The sequence below is a fragment of the Neomonachus schauinslandi genome, chromosome 5 (assembly GCF_002201575.2).
Source record: "Neomonachus schauinslandi chromosome 5, ASM220157v2, whole genome shotgun sequence".
Taxonomy (NCBI): domain Eukaryota; kingdom Metazoa; phylum Chordata; class Mammalia; order Carnivora; family Phocidae; genus Neomonachus; species Neomonachus schauinslandi.
Genome location: NC_058407.1, coordinates 8,223,723 through 8,247,946, shown reverse-complemented (window position 1 = coordinate 8,247,946; position 24,224 = coordinate 8,223,723). Strand labels below are relative to the sequence as shown.

Here is a 24,224-nt window from a genome sequence, read left to right as displayed (position 1 = left end):
TCAGGTCATGATCTCTAGGTCCTGTGATTTGGCCCACACCAGGCTTCCTGCTCAGCAGGGAGTCTGCTTCTCTCTCTCTCCTTCCCCCCTCTGCCCCTCCTCACCGCTCGTTCTCTCTGTCTCTCTCAAATAACCAGAATCTTAAAAAAAAAAAAAAATTTAACAAGAGAAAAATATAGAAATGTCTTTGTAGGTTACATGGAAATATATTACCTCTACCTGCAATCACTCTCTATAGTAAGGCTCAGAAAACTATGGCCAAAGAGCCAAATCCAATCCACTGTCTGGTTTTGTAAACAGGATTTTTTTGGAACTCAGCTCCACTCATTCATTTACTTATTGTCACACTTTCACACTATCATGGCCGTGCTGAGTAGCTGCACCAGAGACTGTACACAAAATCTGAAATATTTACCATTTACCTTCTTTTTTTTTTTTTTTAAAGATTTTATTTATTTATTCATGAGAGACAGAGAGAGAGAGAGAGAGAGGCAGAGGGAGAAGCAGGCTCCCAAGGAGCAGAGAGCCCTATGCGGGACTCGATCCAGGGACTCCAGGATCATGACCTGAGCCGAAGGCAGACGCTTAACCATCTGAGCCACCCAGGCACCCTACCATCTACCTTCTTACAGAAAAAGTCTGCCGACGCTTTTCTTTTATAGCACTTAATACTATCTAAAATTATTTTTTTAATCAATTACTGTCTGACTTCCCCATTGAATGCACTCTCCATGAATAAAACGACTTTGTTTTCCAATATATTTCTAGCATCTAGAACACTACATGGCACATAGAAAGCACTCTACAGGTGCTGAATGAATGGCATTTATTGATAGAAAGAAAGGAAAACAAACACTTCCCATCTTCCCATTCTTCCTAAGATGCACTTCAACTATTCACTCCACCATTTACCAAAATGTGACTTGTCAATTAACCAATGGATTTATCATATTGAGAAACAAGTTAATAAATCCAATGGCTAATTCTCACTTCTTACCTTATTTGACCCAGTTGATCTTTACCCTTCTCCATGCGACTTTCAGAACACCACATTCTCTTAGTTTTCCTCCTACCCAATAGGCCTGCCTTAGTCTCCTTTGCAGGTGCTATCTCACTTCTGAAATCTCTTAATGTTGGCATGCTCACTCACTCTTCCAGACTTTTCTCACTCCACACTTACCTAGTCTCATGACTACTCTTAGGCATTTCAAACTGAACTAATCCAAAACTAATCTTTCTCCCAGACCTGCTCAGTTATAGTCTTCATTATCTCAGTAAATGTAAATGTCTCCAGTTGCTCAAGCCAAAAACTCTTGGGGAGTCAACCAACCCTCAATCTATTATACCCCATATCCAGCCCACCATCAAATCCTGGCGACTCTATCTTATAACTATATTCCAGGTTAATGATCATTTCTAACCACCTCCACACTACTATCCTAGTCCAAGCCACCATCATCTCTTGCCTGAGATGACGTTAACAGCCCCCTGACAATTTCCCTGCTTCCACCTTTACTCCCTTACAGTTTACTCTCATCAGAGCAGCCAGGGTGATCATGTTTAAAATGTAAAAATCAGCAAGTTGCTGGATGCTCAAGACCTCCAAAAGTTAGCTAGCTTTCTTTCCTACTCAGAATTAAAGTCTGATATAGTTTGGTCCCCTGAAGCCTTTCTGCCTCTTTATTCCCTCCACTCCAGACACATAGGCTCCCATGACCATCCCAGATCATGTCAAGCAAGCTTCCATTTCACCACCTTTGTACTGGCCGAAAGGCTGTTCTGGTTTAACTAAATGAACCAAGACTCCTCAATCAGGCACTTCCATGAAGTACTTTGTCAATTAACTCTAAAAACAAGTCTGTGAAGTAGGTTTCAACATTCCTACTTTATAGGTTAGGAAATGAAATTTACAGGCCATCTATCTAACAAATGATAGAGTTGGGGTTCATCCCTGATTAGCGAGCACAGAACAGCTCTCAGTGAAGTTTTGCTGGCTAAAAGGAGATGACTCTGATATGCCTCTGAAGTCACAGTGATTCCAACTGCTAAAGGTGCATCTTGACAGCTGGAGAGGATATGAGAAAGGGCAGTCAGAGTTAAGAGGACAACCAGAGGAGGAAGTGACCCAAGCCAAGAGTGGAAAATGTCAAGGAAAAGGGAGTGGTGTCAAATGGAACTGAGACATCCACAAACCCAAGACCCACGCACACACCTCACAGTAAACCATACCTGTGGTAAACAGCAACTCTCATCTTGATTAAAAAAAAAAAAAAAAGATGTATCTTCTGCCAATATTGGCCAGAGATACCCTAAGTACTGCCACTTGTCTGCAGCAAGAGTATGAAAATTGGCTATAGGGAAGCGCGTGACTAAGTAACACAGCTTCTCATCTACGTTTTCCTCCGGCCCAGTGAAACAAAGTTTGTGCCTGTGGTGGCCTTTAAGGGAGGTGATTGGTCTTTAAATTTCAGAAGGCAAAGAAAACGGCAATTATTTTCTTCCAGGCTCTCTGTGGGTATGTGGGATCGTCGCTGTCTGTATCCCAGATATTTTCTAAGAGCTCAAAAGAGGGGCGAAGGGTGTGCTGGCCCTCACCCCAAATTGTTCCAGCACCTTCTCGCCTACGTTTCATTCCTCCCTGTCCCACAGTCACGACTGCAGATACCAACCCACCGTCTCCCTCTCATCCCCATCCCCCAGCCATATCCCGGGACTGGACCCACAGAAGCCCCACACCCCGCAGTGGCCCCGGGCGTGAAGACCCCGCCTCACCACGGCTCCGGCCACAGCGTGGACCAGGCTTTCGTAGGACAGCACGGAGGCCATCGCTGCGGCTCCCCACAGACCTAGCAACACTTTCCCCTCAGGTCGCAGCTGGCGGAAAGAAGCGCCAGAGCCCGGGGCGTGAGCGTCACAGACCCCACCTTCTCAGGCCCGCCTCCTCCAGAACAACCACTTCCGGGTCGTACGGCACCCGGTCTCCCAGGTAGAAGCCGCAGGGGCTGGAAGAGGAGAAAGGCGGGCCTGGGAAAGTCCCTTGGCTCTGATTGGCCCTCGGGGCATGCGTGGGCGGGGCAGAGAAGCCTTGGCCCAACCACGCGGAATAGCCTGACAGAAAGCACGTAGCCGCCCCTGGGTCTGACCGGAGTACCCTCTCGAGTTCGGGGACCTGGCGGGTTGTGCTTTAACATTGGCATTTAGGAAGGCCTAGACGGCCACCTTCCCTCCGTAAGACAGGCTGGTAACCGGCAAGATGGGGACTCAAATCTTCCTATTTCCTTGCAAGTTAACTCCTATTTTCTCTGGACAGTATTTTTAAAGTCACATTTTATCCGAAAGGAAACGTTGATTGGGCAAGTTTCTCCCCTCTTGAAAACCCCCGCGTGTGGTAGGAAGACAAAATGGAACTTGAGATCAAAGTGATCCAATGCAGCCATATCCTGGGACTGGACCCACAGAAGTCCCACACCCCGCCGTATAATACTTGTTAGCAACTAGGAAAGTAATTTAACCCCTTTGGTTTTTCTCCCCCCCCCTCCCCTTTTTAAGGTTTACTTATTTGAGAGAGAGAGCACGAGCGGGAGGTGCAAAGGGAGAGGGAGAATCTCAAGCCAACTCTGCTGAGCACAGAGCCCCATGGGGCTGGGGCTCCATCTCACCACCCTACACTAAAAGTTGGTCGCCCAACCTACTGTGCCACCCAGGCGCCCAGGTTTTCTTTGTTAAGTGACAGTGTTAATACAACTCCACTGCTGTTAAGGATTACAAAAGCTAATTTATGTAGACGTACTTTGTTTAAAAAAAAAAATCTTCACATGTTCTAAAGTGAAGAACCAAACTACGAAGAACTGGAGAAAGCACTTTCAACCTCTAGCCTAGATCATACTGTGAGACACAAGGTCTCAGGACTCCAACTTCACTCTACTGGAGTGCCATTGCCATAGGTCCCTTCCAGTTTCCACTTAAAATACACCCTGTGATAATTCCTGAGTGCTTACTACATGCCTGGCTCCGTGCTTTATTATGCCCATTATATTTACTGCTCAAGAGAGGGCCCTAACAATGTTTACCTGGTCTTTTCACAAAATTTGTGTAGAATATCTTAAAAGATCTTTCCACTTAAATTCCCCTTCATTTAGGGTGGTGCTACAGTGACCATAAGTTAAATGAAAGGTGAGTTGGGAACACCAGATTCAGTGGTATCTTCTTATAGGTATGGTTGTTACTGCTAGACCTGTTGTAGAAATGGCTTCCAGGAATACTCTCACCAATCCCTAGGACCATGACAGAAAAGCGGAGGTCCAAACATCAAATGAAAATAGTTTGCTGGCACTAAAACAGAGGTCAGTTATACAATTTAAGCAAAAGACTTTTTTCTTTTAAAGTGAGAGATCACAGAGGGAGAGGGAGAAGCAGACTTGCTGCTGAGCAGAGCCTGATGCGGGGCTCAGTTCAGGACCCTGAAATCATGACCTGAGCCAAAGGCAGATGCTTAACCAACTGAGCCACCCAGGTGCCCCCAGGTTTTTTTTTAAGATTTTATTTAGGGGCGCTGGGTGGCTCAGTCGTTAAGTGTCTGCCTTCCGCTCAGGTCATGATCCCAGGATCCTGGGATCGAGCCCATCAGGCTCCTTGCTCAGCAGGGAAGCCCATTTCTCCCTCTGCCTGCCAGTCCCCCTGCTTGTGTGCTGTGACAAATAAAATCCTTAAAAAATAATAAAAACTCTCTGTAGTTGTGATTTTGAGAGATTTCCAATTTTTAAAACCTGCAATTTTTGCTTCCTTTGTTCTAACCATTCACTTTTACATCTACTTTAGTATTCATAATTACATATTTTCCTTAAAGAGGGCTCCCTGAGTTAGAGGCATCAAGTCCCCCTCTATATAAATAGTATATAAAAAATTATGCGTGTTCTTTTACACCCATGCCATCGAACACAAAAGTGAGTTAAAGGAACCTATCCAGAACTTAACATTTCATCTATGATGCTTCTACACTGGCAGATTTATGGTCAGGTTACTTAACTGCAACCTGACAACGTCCTAGTGATCTGGGGGAGAGTGAACTACTTAGAGATCTCTTGATTATGTGGCCAGATACCAAGATTTTCAGAGTCGCATACATGTGTTTTACACTAGCTCTATTTACCTCCTTGCTACCCTGGCTTTTCCTAATACTTAGAATTAAGTTTAACCCTAGGATTCCACCAAAAAAGAATGTCAAAATTCTTACAACTTTATAGAAAATTGTTACACTCCTACCAACACTAAAGGTCTCACTGAATTGCCAAGATATTTAAAACCACCAATTTGATATGCCATAGTTTAAATTTACTCTTATCAAAAGCTTAACAGCTATTTTAATATCTGTTGCCTATTTACTTCAGGGTAAATATTTTAACATTTTCCTCCCCAAACTATGCACTCTTAACAGGTATACTATAGGTTGTATATACTAAACTTTAAAATTATTGCACCATAATTTTAAAAAACTGATTTTTCTTGTCCTCATTATTGGACCTGTCGCAAGTGTTCTAAGCACTTCAATTATGCTACATCCCTTACTATTAATCCGCTGGGTGTGCACATCAGTACACCCAATGATGTGTGATATTCCTTAATCCTCTTCAAATGTATTTTGTTTCCAATTTCTTGAAGTCATGAACAATTCTGCAAGAAGCAACCTTGTACAGAGAGGGCAGCAGAACATAAAAGAGGAAGACCGAACAAGCCTAGTGAGAATACGAGCTTTACAAATAATCAGGGGTGTTAACTTGGGCAATTAAGTGCTTCAGTTTCCTCATCTATATAAAAGGGGAAGAGCACTTACCGTTATGGTCATTATCAGAATGGAGTCAATGCTTTCAAATTGATTTACAGAGTGCTTGGCACAGAGTAAGTACTACTAATCTAAGTGGCTACTTGGGTGCATTAATGTTAGATATTACAAATCTCTAAAATACGATTTGTTTCTCCCTTATCCCATTAGGCCAGTATTTCCTAAAGTGGCAGCCTGCTAGTTGTTACCCTATGTCTTTTCTCCCTTTCTTTTGTAGTGTCATCTTTTACTGGGCTCATGACCATACAGCAGTGGACTACTCCTTGCAGCTAAATATGGTCTCAAGAGTTAAAAAAAGAAAGAAAAAAAAGACCAGTGGGCTATGAGAAGTAATGAAATGTTAACTATGGGTATCAGCATCAGTATCTCAGTACGTGCTTCCCTTGCGCCCTCTCCTCAAGCTACAAGATGAGCATGAGAGCAAGCACTTTTGGACTCAGAAACGGATGGCAAAACGGCTTACCTCCGGACTGCTACCTGAAAGAAAAGTAAAGCTCTGTTTAACAGTTTAAGTATTCTTAGAAGTCATTGTTAACAGCACTTTATAAAACTGAAGCCTACTATGTCCAGGAAATAACTTGAGTGCTAAAGACCTAAAAGAAACAGAACATGTGCTGAGGAAAAAAACAGTGGGGGGGATCAATATCCAGTTTGAAACCATACTTTATTTTTAATGTAGCTAGAAATCAAATAACTATTTTTAAGCAGAAAAAAACTCCTTTACTTTTCCTTCTTAGATCATTGTTAGCACAAGAAAAACCACTTCTGGTTTAGAAATGATACTGAGTTTCTATGAAAATGAATGTACTTTGTATTTGTGGAACTTAAAAGCACAGGACACATTTTCAGAAGACCATTTTACTTTTACCCACTTATGGTAATATTTGCAATGTTAGAATGTACTTAATATATAATTAAGTAAATCAAATAAGGAACCCAAAAGGAACTGGTCTTCTTGAGTTATTCACAGCACACATTAGAAAATCTGAGAGAGAACACACATTAACAACAAAAAAAACCACTGGCAAGCTCAAACGCAAGTTTATATGCTGAGTATTTTTAAAGGGTTTAAAAAGCATGCTCAGTTAGCATACAGCCTCTTCTCACTCATAAAACAGATGCATTTCTATCTGCTTGTGTACAGCAAAGGGTTAGAACCTGAATCAACTTATGACTTCAGAAATGTGCTACTTCAAAAATGTATTCCATGGAATTTTTTTCACTGCTCCTACCACTGATTCTTCAAAATAAGCGAAGTACAGAGGGTCTCATCCCTACCCTTGAAACTGTTTTTAAACACCAGCACTTTAAATTGAAAGACAGGCAGAACCCTAGCAATTCCTGTTACAGTGCCTGGACTTAGTCTTAATTATTAATGTTAAGAGTTGAATGTACAACAGAAAATCTATCATTTCTTTATCCTTGGAGGAGGAGGGAGAAAAAGGAGAGGTGGGGGATATGGTGCAGTATTTAGGAACTAAACAGGAGCACAACTCATCAACCCCGAAATGAAGAACCATGGATCTCATCAATTTCATAATTCATGTTGGATCAAGAAGTTTGGTTCCCCTCTATGTATATCAATGAATTCAAACCTCATACTCTCCAAACTACGAAGATGAATAATGTAAGATAAACTCCAAATGCAACAGTATTTCCAAAGTAGAAAACTGAACACCAAAGGGAATCCCTCCTTCCAACATCTTTTGACATGGTAAGATTTCACCAAAGTAGAAACCTATAATTTAAATATGAAATCGCTTGGCCAAGTAAGAAACTACAGCTGTTACGGGTTATTACCTTACATAATCACTGTATTACATATTAAACCCAGCATGACATATACTTGCACAATTATGCTGTGAATGATACAGTAGTGATGAAGCCAGTGAAAAAGGACTATCTTTAGCCCAAAAAGAGTATGGGGGGGGGGGGCAAGTGAAAACAAGTAGAAAGCACACGAAGAGATGGGTATTTTCTGACCAGGAAGGTCACTCTAAACACAGAAATATAAAAAGAAAAGTATTCCCTTATTTCCCCTATGTGGAAATAATGCAAACATTTATTTTCTATATCAGACAAGAACACAGCTAAGTAATCCAATTCTACTGCAGCATTATAAAAATCATCCCTTCACCACAGTGTAAGATTTAAATGCATCTGCACAAGGGTGCACACTATATAAAAGGAGTAAGGTTGCTGCTGCCCTGCCAAGCACTTCCGGTCCCTACCCAGGTCCTACTGCAATACTGGTGGTCCCAATGGTTTTATCCAAATAAATTGTGTTTAAAAAATAAAGCATTTAAGAAGACAAGTCAAAATGCCTCAGAAACCATATCTCCAACTCAAACTTCATCTATTTAAATGTTATATTTGCCTCCCACTAATAAACCTTTATTTCACTCAAACTGAGCAATAAATCTTCCACACTGAAGTATCTTCCTTGCCCAATTAATCCAAAGGAAAAAAACTGAAATGATTAGTAAAGAAAAATGTAGGGACTAACACACCCTTTTAATATGTTTTTAAATATTTTTAAGGTTTAAAAGTGTTTAAAGTTTGTAATTCCTAGTAGGAAAACATTATCTGAATGACTACCCTAATGGCAAACCACTATAGAATGTTTCAGTTGCATGTGGGGCAGAGGGGTAGGGATTTTCTTCACAGCACCCCAGCTTTCTTCATGAGAAGGTCAGAGGTACACTGGTTTGTATTATTGCGACATCCATTAGGTGATCGTTGCTTTTCCTTCAGCAAGGGCTTTATTTGTCAGAAGGGCATTATTATGCTTGACCTCCAAATTTGGATGACAATTTACTGATGAGATTCATAACCTTTGGATTGCTCTGATATTTTGACATATTCGCTGGGTTCTGGGCCACATCCTGGAAGGCCACCATAACTTCTGGATCCTGCAAAGAAAGGTAGTGGGTTTTTTTTAGTATTTAAAAAAGAGTTCTGTGGTTTAACAAGTTTATGAGTCGAAATCCTAGGTGTTTATTTAGACTGATGATTTTGTCACAGCCAAGTTAAATGGGGTCTGGACAAGTCCCTGAAGTATAAATATTACTAACGTGCACTTCAAAGTCAAATGCCAATTATGTCACTTTAACTAGATAATGAAAAAAAGCATACACAATTTTAATAAAAAGGACAACTGAATCACAAAATTCTACTCCTGAAACTAGTATTACACTATATGTTAACTAACTAGAATTTAAATAAAAACTTGGAACATAAAAAAAGAAAAGGACAACTGGATATAATCACACTATTACAGAGTATTTCCTATAAACCAATTTTTAATAACTTAAGCTACTCATTCTGAGAAAAAAAAAAGGTCTAACTGCATCATTAGCTATTTGGTAATTCAGATAAGTAAAACATAGCTAACAGAGTAACCTTTGTCTCTACAAAGAATTAATGAAAGAAATGCCTTAGTGATACAAAGCCCAACTTTGTTCTTCCAAGTCTTACCTGCATGGCTGCGAGAACCTCTGGATCACTAAGAATTTCATTGAGCCCAGGCATTCCTGCCATTCCAGGCATCCCCCCCGCCATTCCAGGCATTCCTCCAGGAAAATTACCAGGCATTCCCCCAGGAAAGCCACCTGCAAGAATAAATGAAATAACTGCTTAGACACCAACCATATTCTCAAGTAGTCTGATAGTAGACGATTTCCTTCTGATGAAAGTCACACACACACACTCACACGTGCATATGCAAAGAACAAGGGGGCTATTAAACACAAAGCAATCTAAACATTCTAACAGGATGTAACAGGACATAATTTTATCTTCAAATTTTTTCTTAAAAAATAAGGCTGTAAATCAACTTTGCTACATTCTGCATTTATTTTTTCCTAATAATAAAACTGTTAAAAAAAGAAAACTAACCTTACCCTTAAAGAGAAAGCTAACAATCCCTTGGAATTACAAAATTAAAAAGTCTAATAAATCATCTTGGTCATCATATTTTCTCATTCTCTAACATTATTTGTTTCAATTTAAAGTTCTAATTTAGAAAAACTTAAAATACATCATAATCAATTCACAGTCTCTTAGAAAAGTACAATGCTCAGACCTCACTAAATGTTAGCTATTATAAAAAAGTATATTGCTCAAAGTGTGAGGAAAATAATATACTATATTTCTACTAACATACAATTTTTAAAGGAGAATGAAAATTTCTAGAGGCTTACATTCTAAAGGCTTTTCGATATTTCCAGGGACTAACAGTACTAAATATAATAGACATATTTGAGCCCCCAAATCAGAATATTCTCCAATTATTTACAATCCTAATAGTTTTAAATTTTCTTTAAAAATACCTGGGAAAGAGCCATACTGAGCTCCTGATTGTCGTCTGGCTTCTTCCTCCTTTAATACAAAGAAATAAATCATATAGTGGTGGTGCTGGTGGGGAGTCTACTGTCCACCCGTACCCTATCCATGCAAAACCATGAAAAAAAACTGTAAAATCAGCTAGTCAGAGGACTTAAGAGAATGACGAATTTCAAATGGCAGTACTGAACTAAAAGACACACACCCCAAATCCCCTTTCAAAATTTTCCAGCTAGGTTGTCAATGAGCATTACTTTTGGTAATGATGTCAAGTGGTGTTTTACCTCTACTTGGGGCAGGAAAAAAAACAACACATGGAAAGCAATATACAGTACTGATATCTGTCTATGCTTATGCAAAGTATAAATTTTATTTTATTTTATTTATTTGAGAGAGAGAGAAACAGCATGAGAGGGGAGAGGGTCAGAGGGCGAAGCAGGCTCCCTGTGCCGAGCTGGGAGCCCAACGTGGGACTCAATCCCAGGATCATGACCTGAGGCAAAAGCAGTTGCCCAACCGAGCCACCCAGGCGCCCCGCAAAGTATAAATTCTTAACGATGTTAAAACTCCAAAATGAAAGCACATGGTTAGATTACGAAGACTGCCAGTAACTTCTGTTTCCCAAGTTCATCTTTTCCATACTTTCTCTACATAACAAATACAACTGGGGTTTACCAATTTGTTATTCAGCAAACAAAGTAAAAGAAAATAAATTTCCCTCATAACCAGTTATAAAGTCATCAAGGATATGTAAATGTAAAAATCACTTTTGAATACAGTAACTATAATCCTAAAAACCAAGCATGATGCTTTAAAAGCATTTAATATTAACTTTATTAAATCTTACTAAATTCATTCAATATAATTATAGTTTTATTAATTTTGTTAAGTATTAATATTTAATATTAAATGACAAAGTTACGAAGTAATGCTATACAATTATAATATAGCTTTATGTCCTTTTACTTCAACAATATTGGAAATAACTAAATGAAAACTGATAGCATCAAAATGCAAAAAGCTAATATAGGAAAAAACGAGAAATCTTAAGAACAGCAACAATATTGTAGATGAATTATGAATAACTTTTTTCTTAATTTTATGACTTTGTGACTAAAAATAAAAAATAGCTAGTCTATTTTAAATAGCTATGAATCCACTATTCGAACAAGAGGAATCATAAAACAACAAATCAGGGCAAGCATCCACAAGGAAACAAGTAATACTGACAAGTTCTAATTACCTGACCAAAAAAACCTCCCAATTTTAGGAGGACACAAACAAGAATATAAACAGGTGATATATAAGCTCGCTTAGGAATTTAAGAAAAAAAAAATCCCTACAAATTGGAGATAATGAAGGGAAAGAAACTCTTTTAAGCAGTATCATTACCCTACAGAACGAGGCCAGCATTAAGTAAGAGCCAGGAATTAGAATGATATCCTCAAACTCTAATCTACTTTATTTCCCTTTAATGGTTTAGCTACAGAAACTTTACCCTCTGGGCTCTCTCATGTTCTTCCCGAGCCTTCTTAACCCTTTCTATTCTTTCTTTGATCTCTCGCTCTTCACGTTTTCGCTCATACTTTCTCCGATGTTCAGCAATTTTCTGGGCCTAGGGGAAAAAAAGCCACAGAAAAAATGTTTTCTTTAAAAGCTGAATAAGGGCAACCCAAATCACCAGTTTTGTTAAAGAATCATTTTTTTTTGTGGAGAGGTGTTAAATTCAACAAACAGTTCTGAATAATGACAGATTTACCTCATAGAAAAAGACCTTACATAACTCACACTTTAACAAGTCCACTGTGAAATGAAAGAGGCTGAGAAGTGAAGTTAGAAGTGTTACAAATTTCAAAAAAGTAACTAGTACAAGGATGACAAGTTTTCAAATTGCACAACTCTTGCCTGATACTGGCCAAGGGAAGGTAGAGATTGGGAACGCACACACCAGTTATTTACCACAGCCTAACCACACTGAAGTTTTCTCATCCATAAAATGAGGGGGGCGGGGAAGAGAAATACTTAAGTCTTATAGAACGCTATAAACATTAAGAGAAAATATATGTTTCAGGCACTAGCACATAGCCTGGGCCAAATATTTGGAATCTATTATTCAGAAAATAGAGTAAATGTAAGAGAGTGATACTCAATTGTTACTTCAGCTTGTTTATCATTATTTTTTAAGAATCTCATGTTCTAGACTCTCTCACCATAACCTTGGAGTTAGCCCTGTTATGAGAGAAAAAAATCAAAAAGTCTCTGACTATAGATAAGTTAAATTCAATAAAATTTCCTTATAACCTTTGGGAATAAATTCTTAGTAACGTAACATCCCACAAAGCTGAGGAATTTACCATGTAAATAATGCATTAAAATTATTTTAACAATTACCTTAAAAAATATTCTGGCTTTTGGAGTATTATCATTTTTAAAAGGATGAAACTTGCTAACTTCCACAAGGCCCTCATGCTTTATACAGTGGCTGCATATACCTACGATAAACAAGGACAGACCAGGCACAACCTCGGGTCACATTTTATAGATTTTCTACTTCTTTCCTTGCTGTGAACTTGATACCCCCTTTTCCATTTCTAACTTTCTGGTTATAACTCTACTGTAGGCTTACGAACAACAAAGTAACAGAGCTTGCTGTAATGCAGCATGAGAAATAAAGGCATGACAAACTATTGACATTTTCTGAGTTGAACACCAACATCAGTAATTACAGATGGGAATATCCAAACGTTTCTTTCTTTGTATCTGTTTTCCAGGTAAATTACTGCCAAGGGCTAAGTACTAGAGCCAAAGAGCATCACAGTGATGACATTCCCTCTCCCTACTTGAACATACCCTCGGTTGAACTTCTTTCAGCATTGCGCTAGCATCTTCATCGTAATCCAGTTTACAAGCAAGGGCAAGATCATGTGCTGCTTCTTCCCAATGGCCCAGAAGTCTGAAACAGATTAAATTCATTTTAGGGGCCTTTTATACATATCCACTAATGTGGTGGTGTCTTTCTTATTAAAAAAAGGGAGTGTTACAGAAGAGGTTTAAAGTTAAATATCTGAACTATAAATTTTCATGAACCAATTCAATTAGTATGTTCTACTCTATAAAAACATGGGAGTTTAATTTCCTCCTTGGCAACTATAAAGGTGTTTTCTAAAAACTGTTTAAAAACTTTAAAAAATTAATTCAAAATATAAAATTTTTAAAAATTATGTAGAACTACAATTTTCAAGCTCATTCAACAATTTCAACTCCTTAAAAACAGGATTAACATAATGTACACTTAGCATGCTATAAGGTGGAAGAGAAAACAATACATGTGTGCACATTTTATTGAAAGAAGAGAAACGATAAATCAGAAACTAAAGGTTGGTAGAAGAAGATAAGAATGGAGTAGAGGGGATAGCAATGGAAATTAGACTTCTCTGGGTATACGTGTCAACTCAGTTTTGACTCTTTAAACATGCAAACGTTCTACATACGTAAAGAAGAAAATTAAACCAGAAAAGACAGAAATAAAGCAATCCCTAAACTTGAATACAAACAGGAAAAAAAGGAAGGACAAAAAACGCTGTTTACCACACTGAGCACACAGCATATAGAAAAAAAGGTGGGGCGCCTGGGTGGCTCAGTCGGTTAAGCGTCTGCCTTCGGCTCAGGTCATGATCCCGGGGTCCTGGGATCGAGCCCCGCATCGGGCTCCCTGCTCCGCGGGGAGCCTGCTTCTCCCTCTGCCTCTGTCTCTCTCTCTCTCTGTCTCTCATGAATAAATAAATAAAATCTTTAAAAAAAAAAAAAAAGAAAGAAAAAAAGGTAACCTATACCTATACATACATATATAGACTTACCTATTTATTTATTGAGAGTGCACGTGGGAGAGCAGGGGGAAGGGCAGAGGGCGAGAGAGAGAGAATCCCAAGCAGACTCCACGGGGCTCAATCCCACAACTGTGAAATCATGACCGAGCCAAAATCAAGACTTGGGAACGCTTGGAACGCCTGCGTGGCTCAGTCAGTTGAGTGTCTGCCTTCAGCTCGGGTCATGATCCCAGGGTCCTGGGACTGAGCCCCGCATCGAGCTCCCTGCTCAGTGGGGAGTCTGCTTCTCCCTCTGCCTGCCGCTTCTCCTAGCCTGTCCTCTCTCTCTCACAAATAAAGAAAAATCTTAAAAAAAAAAGAAAAAGAAATAAAGACTTGGGACGTTTAACTGACTGAGCCACCCAGGCACCCCAAAAGTCACATAACTTTTAAAACAGTATTTTGACTGTGTATCTTAAGTGGGATATATTCTAAGGATAAAAGCCGCAACAAACATAAAAACATTCAACTTTACTTAGAATACTATTGTGATAGGATTGTAAAACAATTTTATGTTATCACAGAATAACACAAGTAAATATATTATGGATAGGGTGCCTGGGTGGTTCAGTTGGTTAAGCATCTGCCTTCGGCTCGGGTCGTGATCGCAGGGTCCTGGGATCGAGCGCCGCGTCGGGCTCCCTGCTCAGCGGGAAGCCTGCTTCTACCTCTCCCACTCCCCCTGCTGTTTCCCTCTCTCGTTGTCTCTCTCTGTCAAATAAATTGTAACTAAAATCTTTAAAAAATATATATATGCATAAAGATTTTGAGTCTAGGAGAATAGTGTTAAAAATGCAAAACAAAAGGGAAAATGTTAATATTGAATTTTTTGAAAATATCAGTATAAGCTCAAGATTCCGTAACTTTTCCCCTTAAAATAATTATTTAAAAAATGTTTTTTTCTGAGGCACCTGGGTGGCTCAGTCAGTTAAGCGTCTGCCTTTGGCTCAGGTCATGATCCTGGGGTCCTAAGATGGAGCCCTACGTCAGGCTCCCCGCTTAGCGGGGAGTCTGCTTCTCCTCTCTCTCTGCCCTACAGCCCCTGCTCGTGCTTGCTCACTTTCTCTCTCAATAAAATCTTTAAAAAAAAATAAAAAATGTCTTTTCTAACTCTGTTCATTGAAATGACAGAAGTAATGATATTCCACAGGCAACGAACACATTTAATGGTCAAACTTTAGTTTCTGTAAATATAATGCTCACAAAAATGAACCCTGGTTTCTTTGAGAAATGGTTAATTCTGAGTCTGGGACAATCAAAACACAAGATGAGCTCATGCTATCTTTTACCAGAAGGCTAATTAATTAATTAAAAAAACAACAACAAAAGAAATGCTCAAAGACTACTGGGGTCACACATCAATGCTCATGAGCTTTATGACCCCCAGAGCATTACTATATCTTATGCTAATCTTTCACCTCTATCTTTGACTTGTGACTTCATAATCACTAGAGCTCCTTTTTTTGAGTAACCTAATACAGTTATCCCAAGCACATCCATCTTCATTTCCACCCGTACTTGGAGTACACCTTTCCAATCCATGTAACACGTGAGTGTCATTGGACAGCTCATCCTCAAGTTACCAACACCCACTTGTAACATTAAGTTTCACTTCCAGGAATGATGACTAACCTAAGATATATTCACCTCTTTATTGTCTCCTTTTTCTGATTTTTCAGGTGACTTAGCAGCAACTCAAGTAGTTTGAAAATACAGAATTCCTTCTTCTGTACTATACTAGTTTAATGGTAGGTTACACAAAAATAAATCTAAAACTAAGAGAAAATTTGTAAGGTTATGCTCTTTTTAGAAATAATTTTGATCCTTACCTTAAATTTGGCTATATGTAGTCAAAAGCTATTAAATAGTGGTTTTCTTTGAAGGAATAAAAAGAATTTTTATTTTCTTATTTGTATTTTCTTACTTGTTCCTTATACTCTCTCAATTCTTCATATTAAGCACGTATTACTTTGAAATTAAATCCTTAAGCAATTTCATTTTTTTTCAAAGCATATTAAAACATCAGATTTAAAATTCAGAAGTTCTGAAAATAATGAAATTCTATTGTTTACCTGTGTGCTTTCCCTCGCCACTTATAAGGCTGAGCTGAATCAGGATTTATTTCAATAGCTCTGTCACAGTCTCGAATGGCAGCATTTGGCTTCTGTAATTTGATGAAGACACTAAAAAAATAAGTGTGATATTAAAAAGTATTCATTTCAAACAATAACACCTTTGGGATCACCACAGAAGCAATTCTATTTAAATAAATGAGCAGAAATTCTTCACTAGGGGATTCTTTTTTGCTTACAGTTCTCACCTGGCTCTCTTGGCATACAGAATGGCCAAGCGAGGATTCAGTTTGATGGCATCTGTGAACAAGTCAATGGCTTTCTGTAGTTCACCTGAAGTAAAACAAGTTGAAAAATAAAGAATAAAAAATATTAACAAAAATTGTTGATCCTTTATCCTATTAATCTTCCACATTCTTCTTTTAGTCCAATAAAAAAAGACTAATTTCTAAATTAATATACAAAAACGGCTCTTCGGGGACGCCTGGTTGGCTCAGTCGGTTAAGCATCTGACTCTTGATTTCAGCTCAGGTCATGATCTCAGGGTTGTGAGATCGAGCCCTCCGCCAGGCTCCACACTTAGCTCGGAGTCTATCTGAGATTCTCTCTCTCCCTCTCCCTCAGCCCCTCCCCCCACTCACTCCCTAAATAAATAAATCTTAAAAAAAACAAAAAACAAAAACGGCTCTTTAAAGCAAGTCTTACCACACCTATACGATAAATCACTCAAGACAGAGACAATTTTTGGATACATAATTCCCTAACAGTAGAATACCACATTCTTAGAACTCAAGATTTTTTTAGTTAAGAAAAAACAAAAGGATAAAGTAAAGGATAATCAATTTTAGTCCATTAATTCTCTTTTATCCATTAAGTTAAAAGGATAAAATTAAACTTATAAAGGAAAAAATACTCATACTAAATTTACAGGGTTGATTAAAAAAATTACTATTTGAATTCACAGGAATGGTATAAGATTCAAGAAAAACTAGAATTCGTAAGAAGCCCATAACCCCCATTTTAAATTCATTCATTGTATTCTATTCTCACAGTTAGCTTCTTTGTGTATTAGTGCCTTCAGTGAAGTCACTGAACAAATTAAGCATACTATACAATTAGAATAGTTCTTTGCAAAGGGGCGCCTGGGTGGCTCAGTCGTTAAGCGTCTGCCTTCAGCTCAGGTCATGATCCCAGGGTCCTGGGATCGAGCCCCGCACCAGGCTCCCTGCTCAGTGGGGAGCCTGCTTCTCCCTCCCCCACTCTCCTGTTTGTGTTCCCTTCTCTCGCTGTGTCTCTGTCAAAATAAATAAATAAAATCTTAAAAAAAAAAAATAGTTCTTTGCATGAAATCTAATTCCTGGACACAGGAAACACAGTGGGGGAGGGGGAAGGACAACAAGACAAGCAGAATTTTAAAGTAAATGTCACAGTTCACTTTGGAAAATACATTTACCCAGCTATCAATCTGTAAAGGACCTTAACAGAACTCATAAAACAATGCAGAAGAATGTTGAGTCTTATTAAGTACTACTACAGATGTTACAAATTATTGCACTTGGATGTCTAATAAGCAGTTCACACCTACCATGTTCAAAACTGAACTCTTAATTCCAATCCCATCTCTAAAATCTATTTCTCAACCTTATATTACCAAATAAATGGCTCTTCCATTCAATCTAGTTTAGAGGTCAGTAAACTTTTCTGGAAAGGGCCACATAAGAATTATTTTAGGCTTTGCAGACCATACCAATCGTAACCATTCAACTCTACTACTGTAGTGGGGAAGCCACAAACAACACATGAACAAATGGGTGTAACTATGTTCCATTACATTTTTACAAAAACAGGAAGCTGTAATTTGGCTAACTCCTGATCTACCTCAATGCCCAAATCTTGGAGTCATTCTCAACTCCCCAATCTAAAACCTAAATCCTTTTCTCTCTACTTTCAAAATATACCTAGAATCTAACCACTCCTGGGGCGCCTGGGTGGCTCAGTTGGTTAAGCATCCGACTCTTGATTCGGGTCAGGTCATGATCTCAGGGTCGTAAGGTCGAGCCCCATGGCTGAGCTCCACGCTCAGCGGGGAATCTGCTTGAGATTCTTTCTCCCCCTCTCCCTCGCGCGCCCCCCCCCAAATAAATCAATCTATATTAAAAAAAAAAAGAATCTAGCCACTCCTCACCCCAGTCCTGACGTTTCCACACCAAGGACAGTTTGTTAGCACTGCATGAACTACTCACTTGATATAGTTCACAGCTTCAACACTGCACCACTACATTCCTTTTGATAGTATCTTTGAAAAACTGTTTCTACTGGTTGTTATGATAAAAAAAAAAAATCAAGAACTGCAGAAAAACAGATTGTGGAACAGGAAACGAGGGCGGCAGTGTCCAATATGACGCCAAGATTTGAGAAGTTGTTTAGTGCCCAACATATATACACGTCTTATTAGAAAATAAATATGGTTATTTAAGAATAAGATTAAATATATTCTTTCAATTGTGTGTATTATTTTCCAATCACTAACTTGTTACAACACACTTATTAAATTGTTTGGACCTAACTACATTATCAATGAAACCCTTATGCCTTTCGTTTGGCTTAAAAGTTCTGTTAAAAAAAAAAAAAAAATCAAGATAGTAAAAGCACTATAAACAGAAAAGTCTGGGAACCTTTGCCCTAATCCAGGCCATGATTGTTAGCCACCTGGACTCAATTTCTTGCATTCCCTCTGTAGGATCATGAAAATGCATCCTAGATCTCCTGGGGTAGAACCTAACTGACTGGGAAACCCACGTTCTGTGCTCAAGGATACACTTCATAAGCTGCTCCCAGTTAATGACTAAGTACAGCAAGGATACCAAGACTGGTCCATTATCGTGAGACATGTTAAATCCTCTAGCGGGCAACTCGGCTTGTTGTGACTTTTTAGAAACACACCAATAGTTGAAGACTTCTCCTATACAGGGGGTAAAGACCTACATGACTGTCTACATGACTTCCAGACTCCTCTGGCTCTCCCTGCTCCCCTATTTTTCCTTTCAGGCATTTTATTAAGTATATCTCTAGCACATCAACTCATGTTTTGGCTGCTTCTGTAATGAACATACCCTTATTTGCCCTTAGAATTTGATCTACAGAAAATAGCAAAAATAATCCTTTTCAAAAGTAAATGCATCTCATGATGAAGCTTTCCTATACAAAAACAGAACAAAAAACACCCCACACCACCACCACCTCAGTGGCTTCCCATCATCCTTAAGGTCAAAATTTTCAGTCTTAGTATGGTCTACAAGTGATCTTGTACATCTACTACAGATCTTTAGTGATCTATCCTTCTCACCACCTTCCCACCACGTATCTCCTACTCTGAAGAGTTTCTCTGACCTCAATTCTACCACTCTTACCCCTTCACTCACCACACTCCAGCTACAAGGCCTTTCTGCTATTCCCTGAATATGTATTCATCTCATATGCTCCCCCAGTTAGCCTCTGTACTTGTTCTTCCCTCTGTCTCAAAGGCTCTTCCCTCACATGGCTTGCACATTTCACTTCATCATATGCTTTTCTGACCACCCTTTGCAAAATAGAGCTTCCATCACTGACTATTCTTTTACTCAGCTCTGTTTTTCTTCATGCACTTATTACCACCTAATATTAAATTATGAATTTGGTTTTGTTCCCCAGTAATATATGAGGTCGATGAGGTAAAGAACTTGGTCTGTTTTGTTTAGCATAATAATGTTACTAATAACGTGACAGCTAAAAATACTTACTAAGGTCTTACTTAAATTACGACTATTGACATTTTAGTAATACCAGGACCTTAATAATAACGATGGCAGATACTATTCTAGGCACATTACACATACTTATTCATTTATCCCTCATGACTCAATATACTAGGTAGGTACATTATCCTTATCTTACAAAGGAGGAAACAGGGGTGCCTGGGTGGCTCAGTCAGTTAAGCATCCAACTCTTGGTTTTGGCTCAGCTCATGATCTCAGGGTCATGAGATCAAGCTCCTCACTCAGCATGGAGTCCGCTTGAGATTCTCTCTCTCTCTCCCTCTCTGCCCCTCCCCCTGCTCACACACTCTCTCTCAAATAAGTAATAATAAAAATCTTTTAAAAAATCATTAAAAAAAAGGAGGAGGAAACAGAAGCAGAGACAAAGAATAACTTCTCTAAGTTTATCTAGCTGGTAACTGCCAGAGCTGGGATTCAAACCCAGGCACTTTGGCTTCCAAAGTTCAGTATTTAATTATATTTCTGCCCCTCCAACCCCAGGTAGGGCCTGAATCTACAATCCCTGGCTTAGAATACTGATGTTTTATCCCTCTAGGATATACTATAAAATTGCACTTATTCTAAAATTAGAACTAGGTTAGGGGCGCCTGGGTGGCACAGTCAATTAAAAGTGTCAACTCTTGATTTCGGTTCAGCTCATGATCTCAGGGTCCCAGGATCAAGGCCAGAGTCAGGCTCCATGCTCAGTGTGGAGTTCACTTGAGCTTCTCTCTCCCTCTCCCTCTGCCCCTCCTACTCGTGCTGTTTCTCTCAAATAAGTTAATCAGTGATGTCTCTCTCTCAAATAAGTTAATCAACCTTTAATAAAATAAAATTAGAACAGGGTTAAATTTATACATGAACACAGCTTAGAAAGAAATGTGGAAAAAACAAGAACGTGACTTTTTAGATGGCGGCAACAGCTTCATTTTCCTTAAAAATTGCTAGGCAATAAATAAAACAAATTTAAAAAATATAAGAATATGCCAAAATAAGTGACAAAAACAATTAGTTGATATTTTGGCACAGTGAGATCCTGCACAAGTCAAAGCCCTTCTGATCCCTCAAATTATTCATTAACCTGTGAAATGGGAGTAGTATGAGATTTTAATAAAATAATGCACATATAATAAAACTGTCAGGTAGGTAGCAGCCACAAAATAAATGCTGGATAAACAGAAATCTTAGGTGGTAGTAAAATTAAAAGATAAGTGTGGGAAAAGAATGGCCAGGAAGAGAAGTAGCTGGGATCAATTGATGGGTATGAATTAAAAGCTGAAATAGGTGAAGAAGAGCTTTAGAAAGAAGCAGCAGAGCACAGAAGTATAGGAAAATTCTAGAACGGCGAGGTCTGGCTGTAATGGAAGGTTAATATTCAAAAGAAGAGAACAAGGCTGGGAAGGCAATACATGGTTTCAGACTCTAGCAGGTCTAACACTACGATGAACATCTTCAAAAAGTATGCAAAAAGCTAGTCAGAGTTATAAGCAAGGGAATGTGTGAAAATAAAAAGCGGTTCTAAGAAAGAATAATCTAGAGGCAGTGAATAGAAAGCAATAAAAGAAATAGACATTTCAGATAGGCAAACTATTAAGGCCAATGCAATGGCATAAACATGTGATAATGACCTAAACTAAGAAGGTGATAAGATTACAAAAAAAGAAAGCAAGTATTATTTGCCAACTTGGAACAGCAATCAATACTGAACTTTCTAAAACTTTAGTCATCTTCTAAGTCTACGGATGAAGTCCAAATGCATATCAGCATTAGACAGCAGCAGCTCTCCCACAATGGCATTGTGTGACACACTACCACAAAGCTATGAAGGGGTCTGCATACTACCCAAGCTAAGAAATGATTTGTTCTCACAAATTTTAACTGATTAAATATTATGCTTACTATATTACCAGCATTCTCCCACTTTGAAAGGATCTTTTGAAGAGGGTCTAACACATAAAGATTAGAACAAGAACATTATGCCAACGGACATCATTTGTCAAGGGTGTTGCTATATACAAGGTTAAGAGCCACTGTTCTAATACTACTACTTTTTTTGAAAAACATTCACATCTTAAAGCCTCTCCTGAGTGGACAAACACCAGGATTAGTCAGGAAAGGAGTCTTTCAGTCACATCAGGATGTGTCCGTGCCCTGAGGCAAGGTAATTAATACCTGAGTGATTTCAGCCTCTTTTTCAAGGGGGGAATGGGTGGGTAGAGAACAAGACGATTTCTTCTCCAGCTTAAGATACTTAATATAAGTTCCCTTCCACTTTCCCACTATTTAACAGTTGCTGCAGGGAAAAAGAGAATATTCAGACTACCACAGAAATATAGCAAAGAGGGAAAAAAAAAATCACTCACCATCATTTAGGGCATCAATGGCAGCCACTTTTTTATCATTTGCCTGATCCATCATTTCCTCGGTTATCTAGGGGGAAATTGTAGGTCAACTTAGAAGTAACAGAGAAAGCAAAGAGAAGGAAGCAGCTTGGGCTTTCTTAGGGATGGGGTAGACACAACCCCCATTTTCATTCATTCTTCTCTAGTCTCCAGGGAGCAAGAGGATAACTATGGTAAGTGATTAGTAAGAAATTACACAGGATGAACTTTAATCTTTCATATAAACAATATAAACAATAAATTTCACTCCCTACCCTTTACTTTAGACATGACCATTGCTTCCCTCCATCCCAACCAATCTTAGCAGGATGTTCCTGCTCCTGTCCCACCAACTCCTTTCTAGTTTTTCACAAATCCTAAAACTCAATCTGCTCGTAAAGATGTAACTAAAGCTAGTTCCTGTTAGACTTAAATGAAATGTCTCATTCTTTTGTTCCAACAAACATACTACTGAGTACCTATACTGTACAGAACACTGTACAAGATGCTGACAGTACAAAGATTAGTAACAAAAACTTACAGCAAACATCCCACCTAAACAGAAAGTTAAGATAGTTTAACAAAAGGCAAAAAGATCTACTCTATCACCAACCACTGTGTAAAATATTACTGGTGCTGGCTAATTCATTAAGAAAATAACTTGACAGGTTTAAGAATTGAAAGGAAATACCAAGCTGTCTTCAAGTTTACCTAGAAAACTCAAGACATCACAGGCTATTTGAGCTACCAAAACAATTCAATAGTCCTCAGAAACACAGAAACAACATAAAAATCCAGAGTTCCTCCACATCAGCAAAAATCAGTTACAAAATAGGACAGAACAAGATACCATTCTAAGAACATGTTAAGACTTTCGGGGGGGGGCGGGGGCACGCCTGAGTGGCTCAGTCGTTAAGCATCTGCCTTCGGCTGGGGTCATGATCCCAGGGTTCTGGGATTGAGCCCCTCGTCGGGCTCCCTGCTCGGTGGGAAGCCTGCTTCTCCCTCTCCCACTCCCCCTGCTTGTGTTCCCTCTCTCGCTGTCTCTGTCAAATAAATAAATAAAATCTTAAAAAAAAAAAGAAAAAAAAGACTTTCAAAGGGGGAACAAAAGTAAAATTCTACGAAAGAACACAAGATGTATACTATGTTCATGGAAAATTTTTTTGAATACTTCAACCTAACCCCAAGTTACTCAATAAATTTGAAGTAATTCCCACAAAAATTTTAAAATCTTTTGAAAACAAAAAGAAGAAAACAACAAAGACACACTTTACCAGATAGTAAGACATCGTAACAAAGCCAAATTGGGAGAAAAAAAAAAAAAGACAACTTCAGTTTGTGGCAGTATGTTACACATGATGCCCTGAGTAAGTGTATAAAAGCCATCTTTGACCTAAGAATGTTGAAAAATCCTCAAAGAACAAGATTAAAAGAAGACTTGAAATCCAGTATGGGAGCCGAATGCTCCATCTGCTTTCATCCTTTCAGCAGGTGTCAAACCTGGTGACCTCGCAATTGTTTTCAAATGTAGTGCAGGACACATGAAAGAAAGTCTAGAAGGGAATGCATGTTGTCTAATCGACACCCTCCAATCAATCTGGAATCCCCAATGCCTATACCTGCAAGCATAATAGCAAACCAAAAATAAACCTGTCCCAAAGAAAGGTATAGCCAAGTAGCAAAAAGAAGAAAAAAAAAATTCTCCTGTAAACTCATAATGATAAGCCAGGCTTTCCAGTGGAATTCCCATTACTTGTATAGTTACACAAACAACAAAAAAAACCAAGCTGAGATTTAAAGTGGTCCTTGACTTGGTAGCTCCAACTCAAGAGTCTCGATGTAAGCAAACACTTTCCTCTTTGGAGGAATACACCTTCTACTCAGGCCTCAAAAACTTTTCCAGGTGAAATATCAAAGAACTCATG

The 24,224-nt window shown here is 38.7% G+C and overlaps 2 protein-coding genes across 3 annotated transcripts in view; both read right to left on the bottom strand.

Annotated features, from left to right (window-relative positions):
- Positions 1-2,926, bottom strand: part of SLC25A17 (solute carrier family 25 member 17) — a 43,915-nt gene extending 40,989 nt beyond the window's left edge. Inside the window, exon 1 of the mRNA XM_021687709.1 lies at positions 2,773-2,926. Within this exon, the coding sequence (XP_021543384.1) occupies positions 2,773-2,826 (54 nt within the window). The 5' untranslated portion in view covers positions 2,827-2,926. The remainder of the gene's footprint in view (positions 1-2,772) is intronic.
- A 4,953-nt stretch (positions 2,927-7,879) lies between these two features.
- The window catches only part of ST13 (ST13 Hsp70 interacting protein), a 29,024-nt gene continuing 12,679 nt past the window's right edge, over positions 7,880-24,224 (bottom strand). For both annotated transcript variants that reach the window (XM_021687710.1, XM_044915786.1), the window contains exons 5-12: positions 22,279-22,345; positions 16,370-16,454; positions 16,122-16,232; positions 13,034-13,136; positions 11,682-11,798; positions 10,171-10,219; positions 9,317-9,450; positions 7,880-8,751 (exon numbers count right to left, since the gene is read on the bottom strand). In XM_021687710.1, coding sequence (XP_021543385.1) covers positions 8,623-8,751; positions 9,317-9,450; positions 10,171-10,219; positions 11,682-11,798; positions 13,034-13,136; positions 16,122-16,232; positions 16,370-16,454; positions 22,279-22,345 — 795 coding nt within the window. In that variant the 3' untranslated portion in view covers positions 7,880-8,622. The remainder of the gene's footprint in view (positions 8,752-9,316; positions 9,451-10,170; positions 10,220-11,681; positions 11,799-13,033; positions 13,137-16,121; positions 16,233-16,369; positions 16,455-22,278; positions 22,346-24,224) is intronic.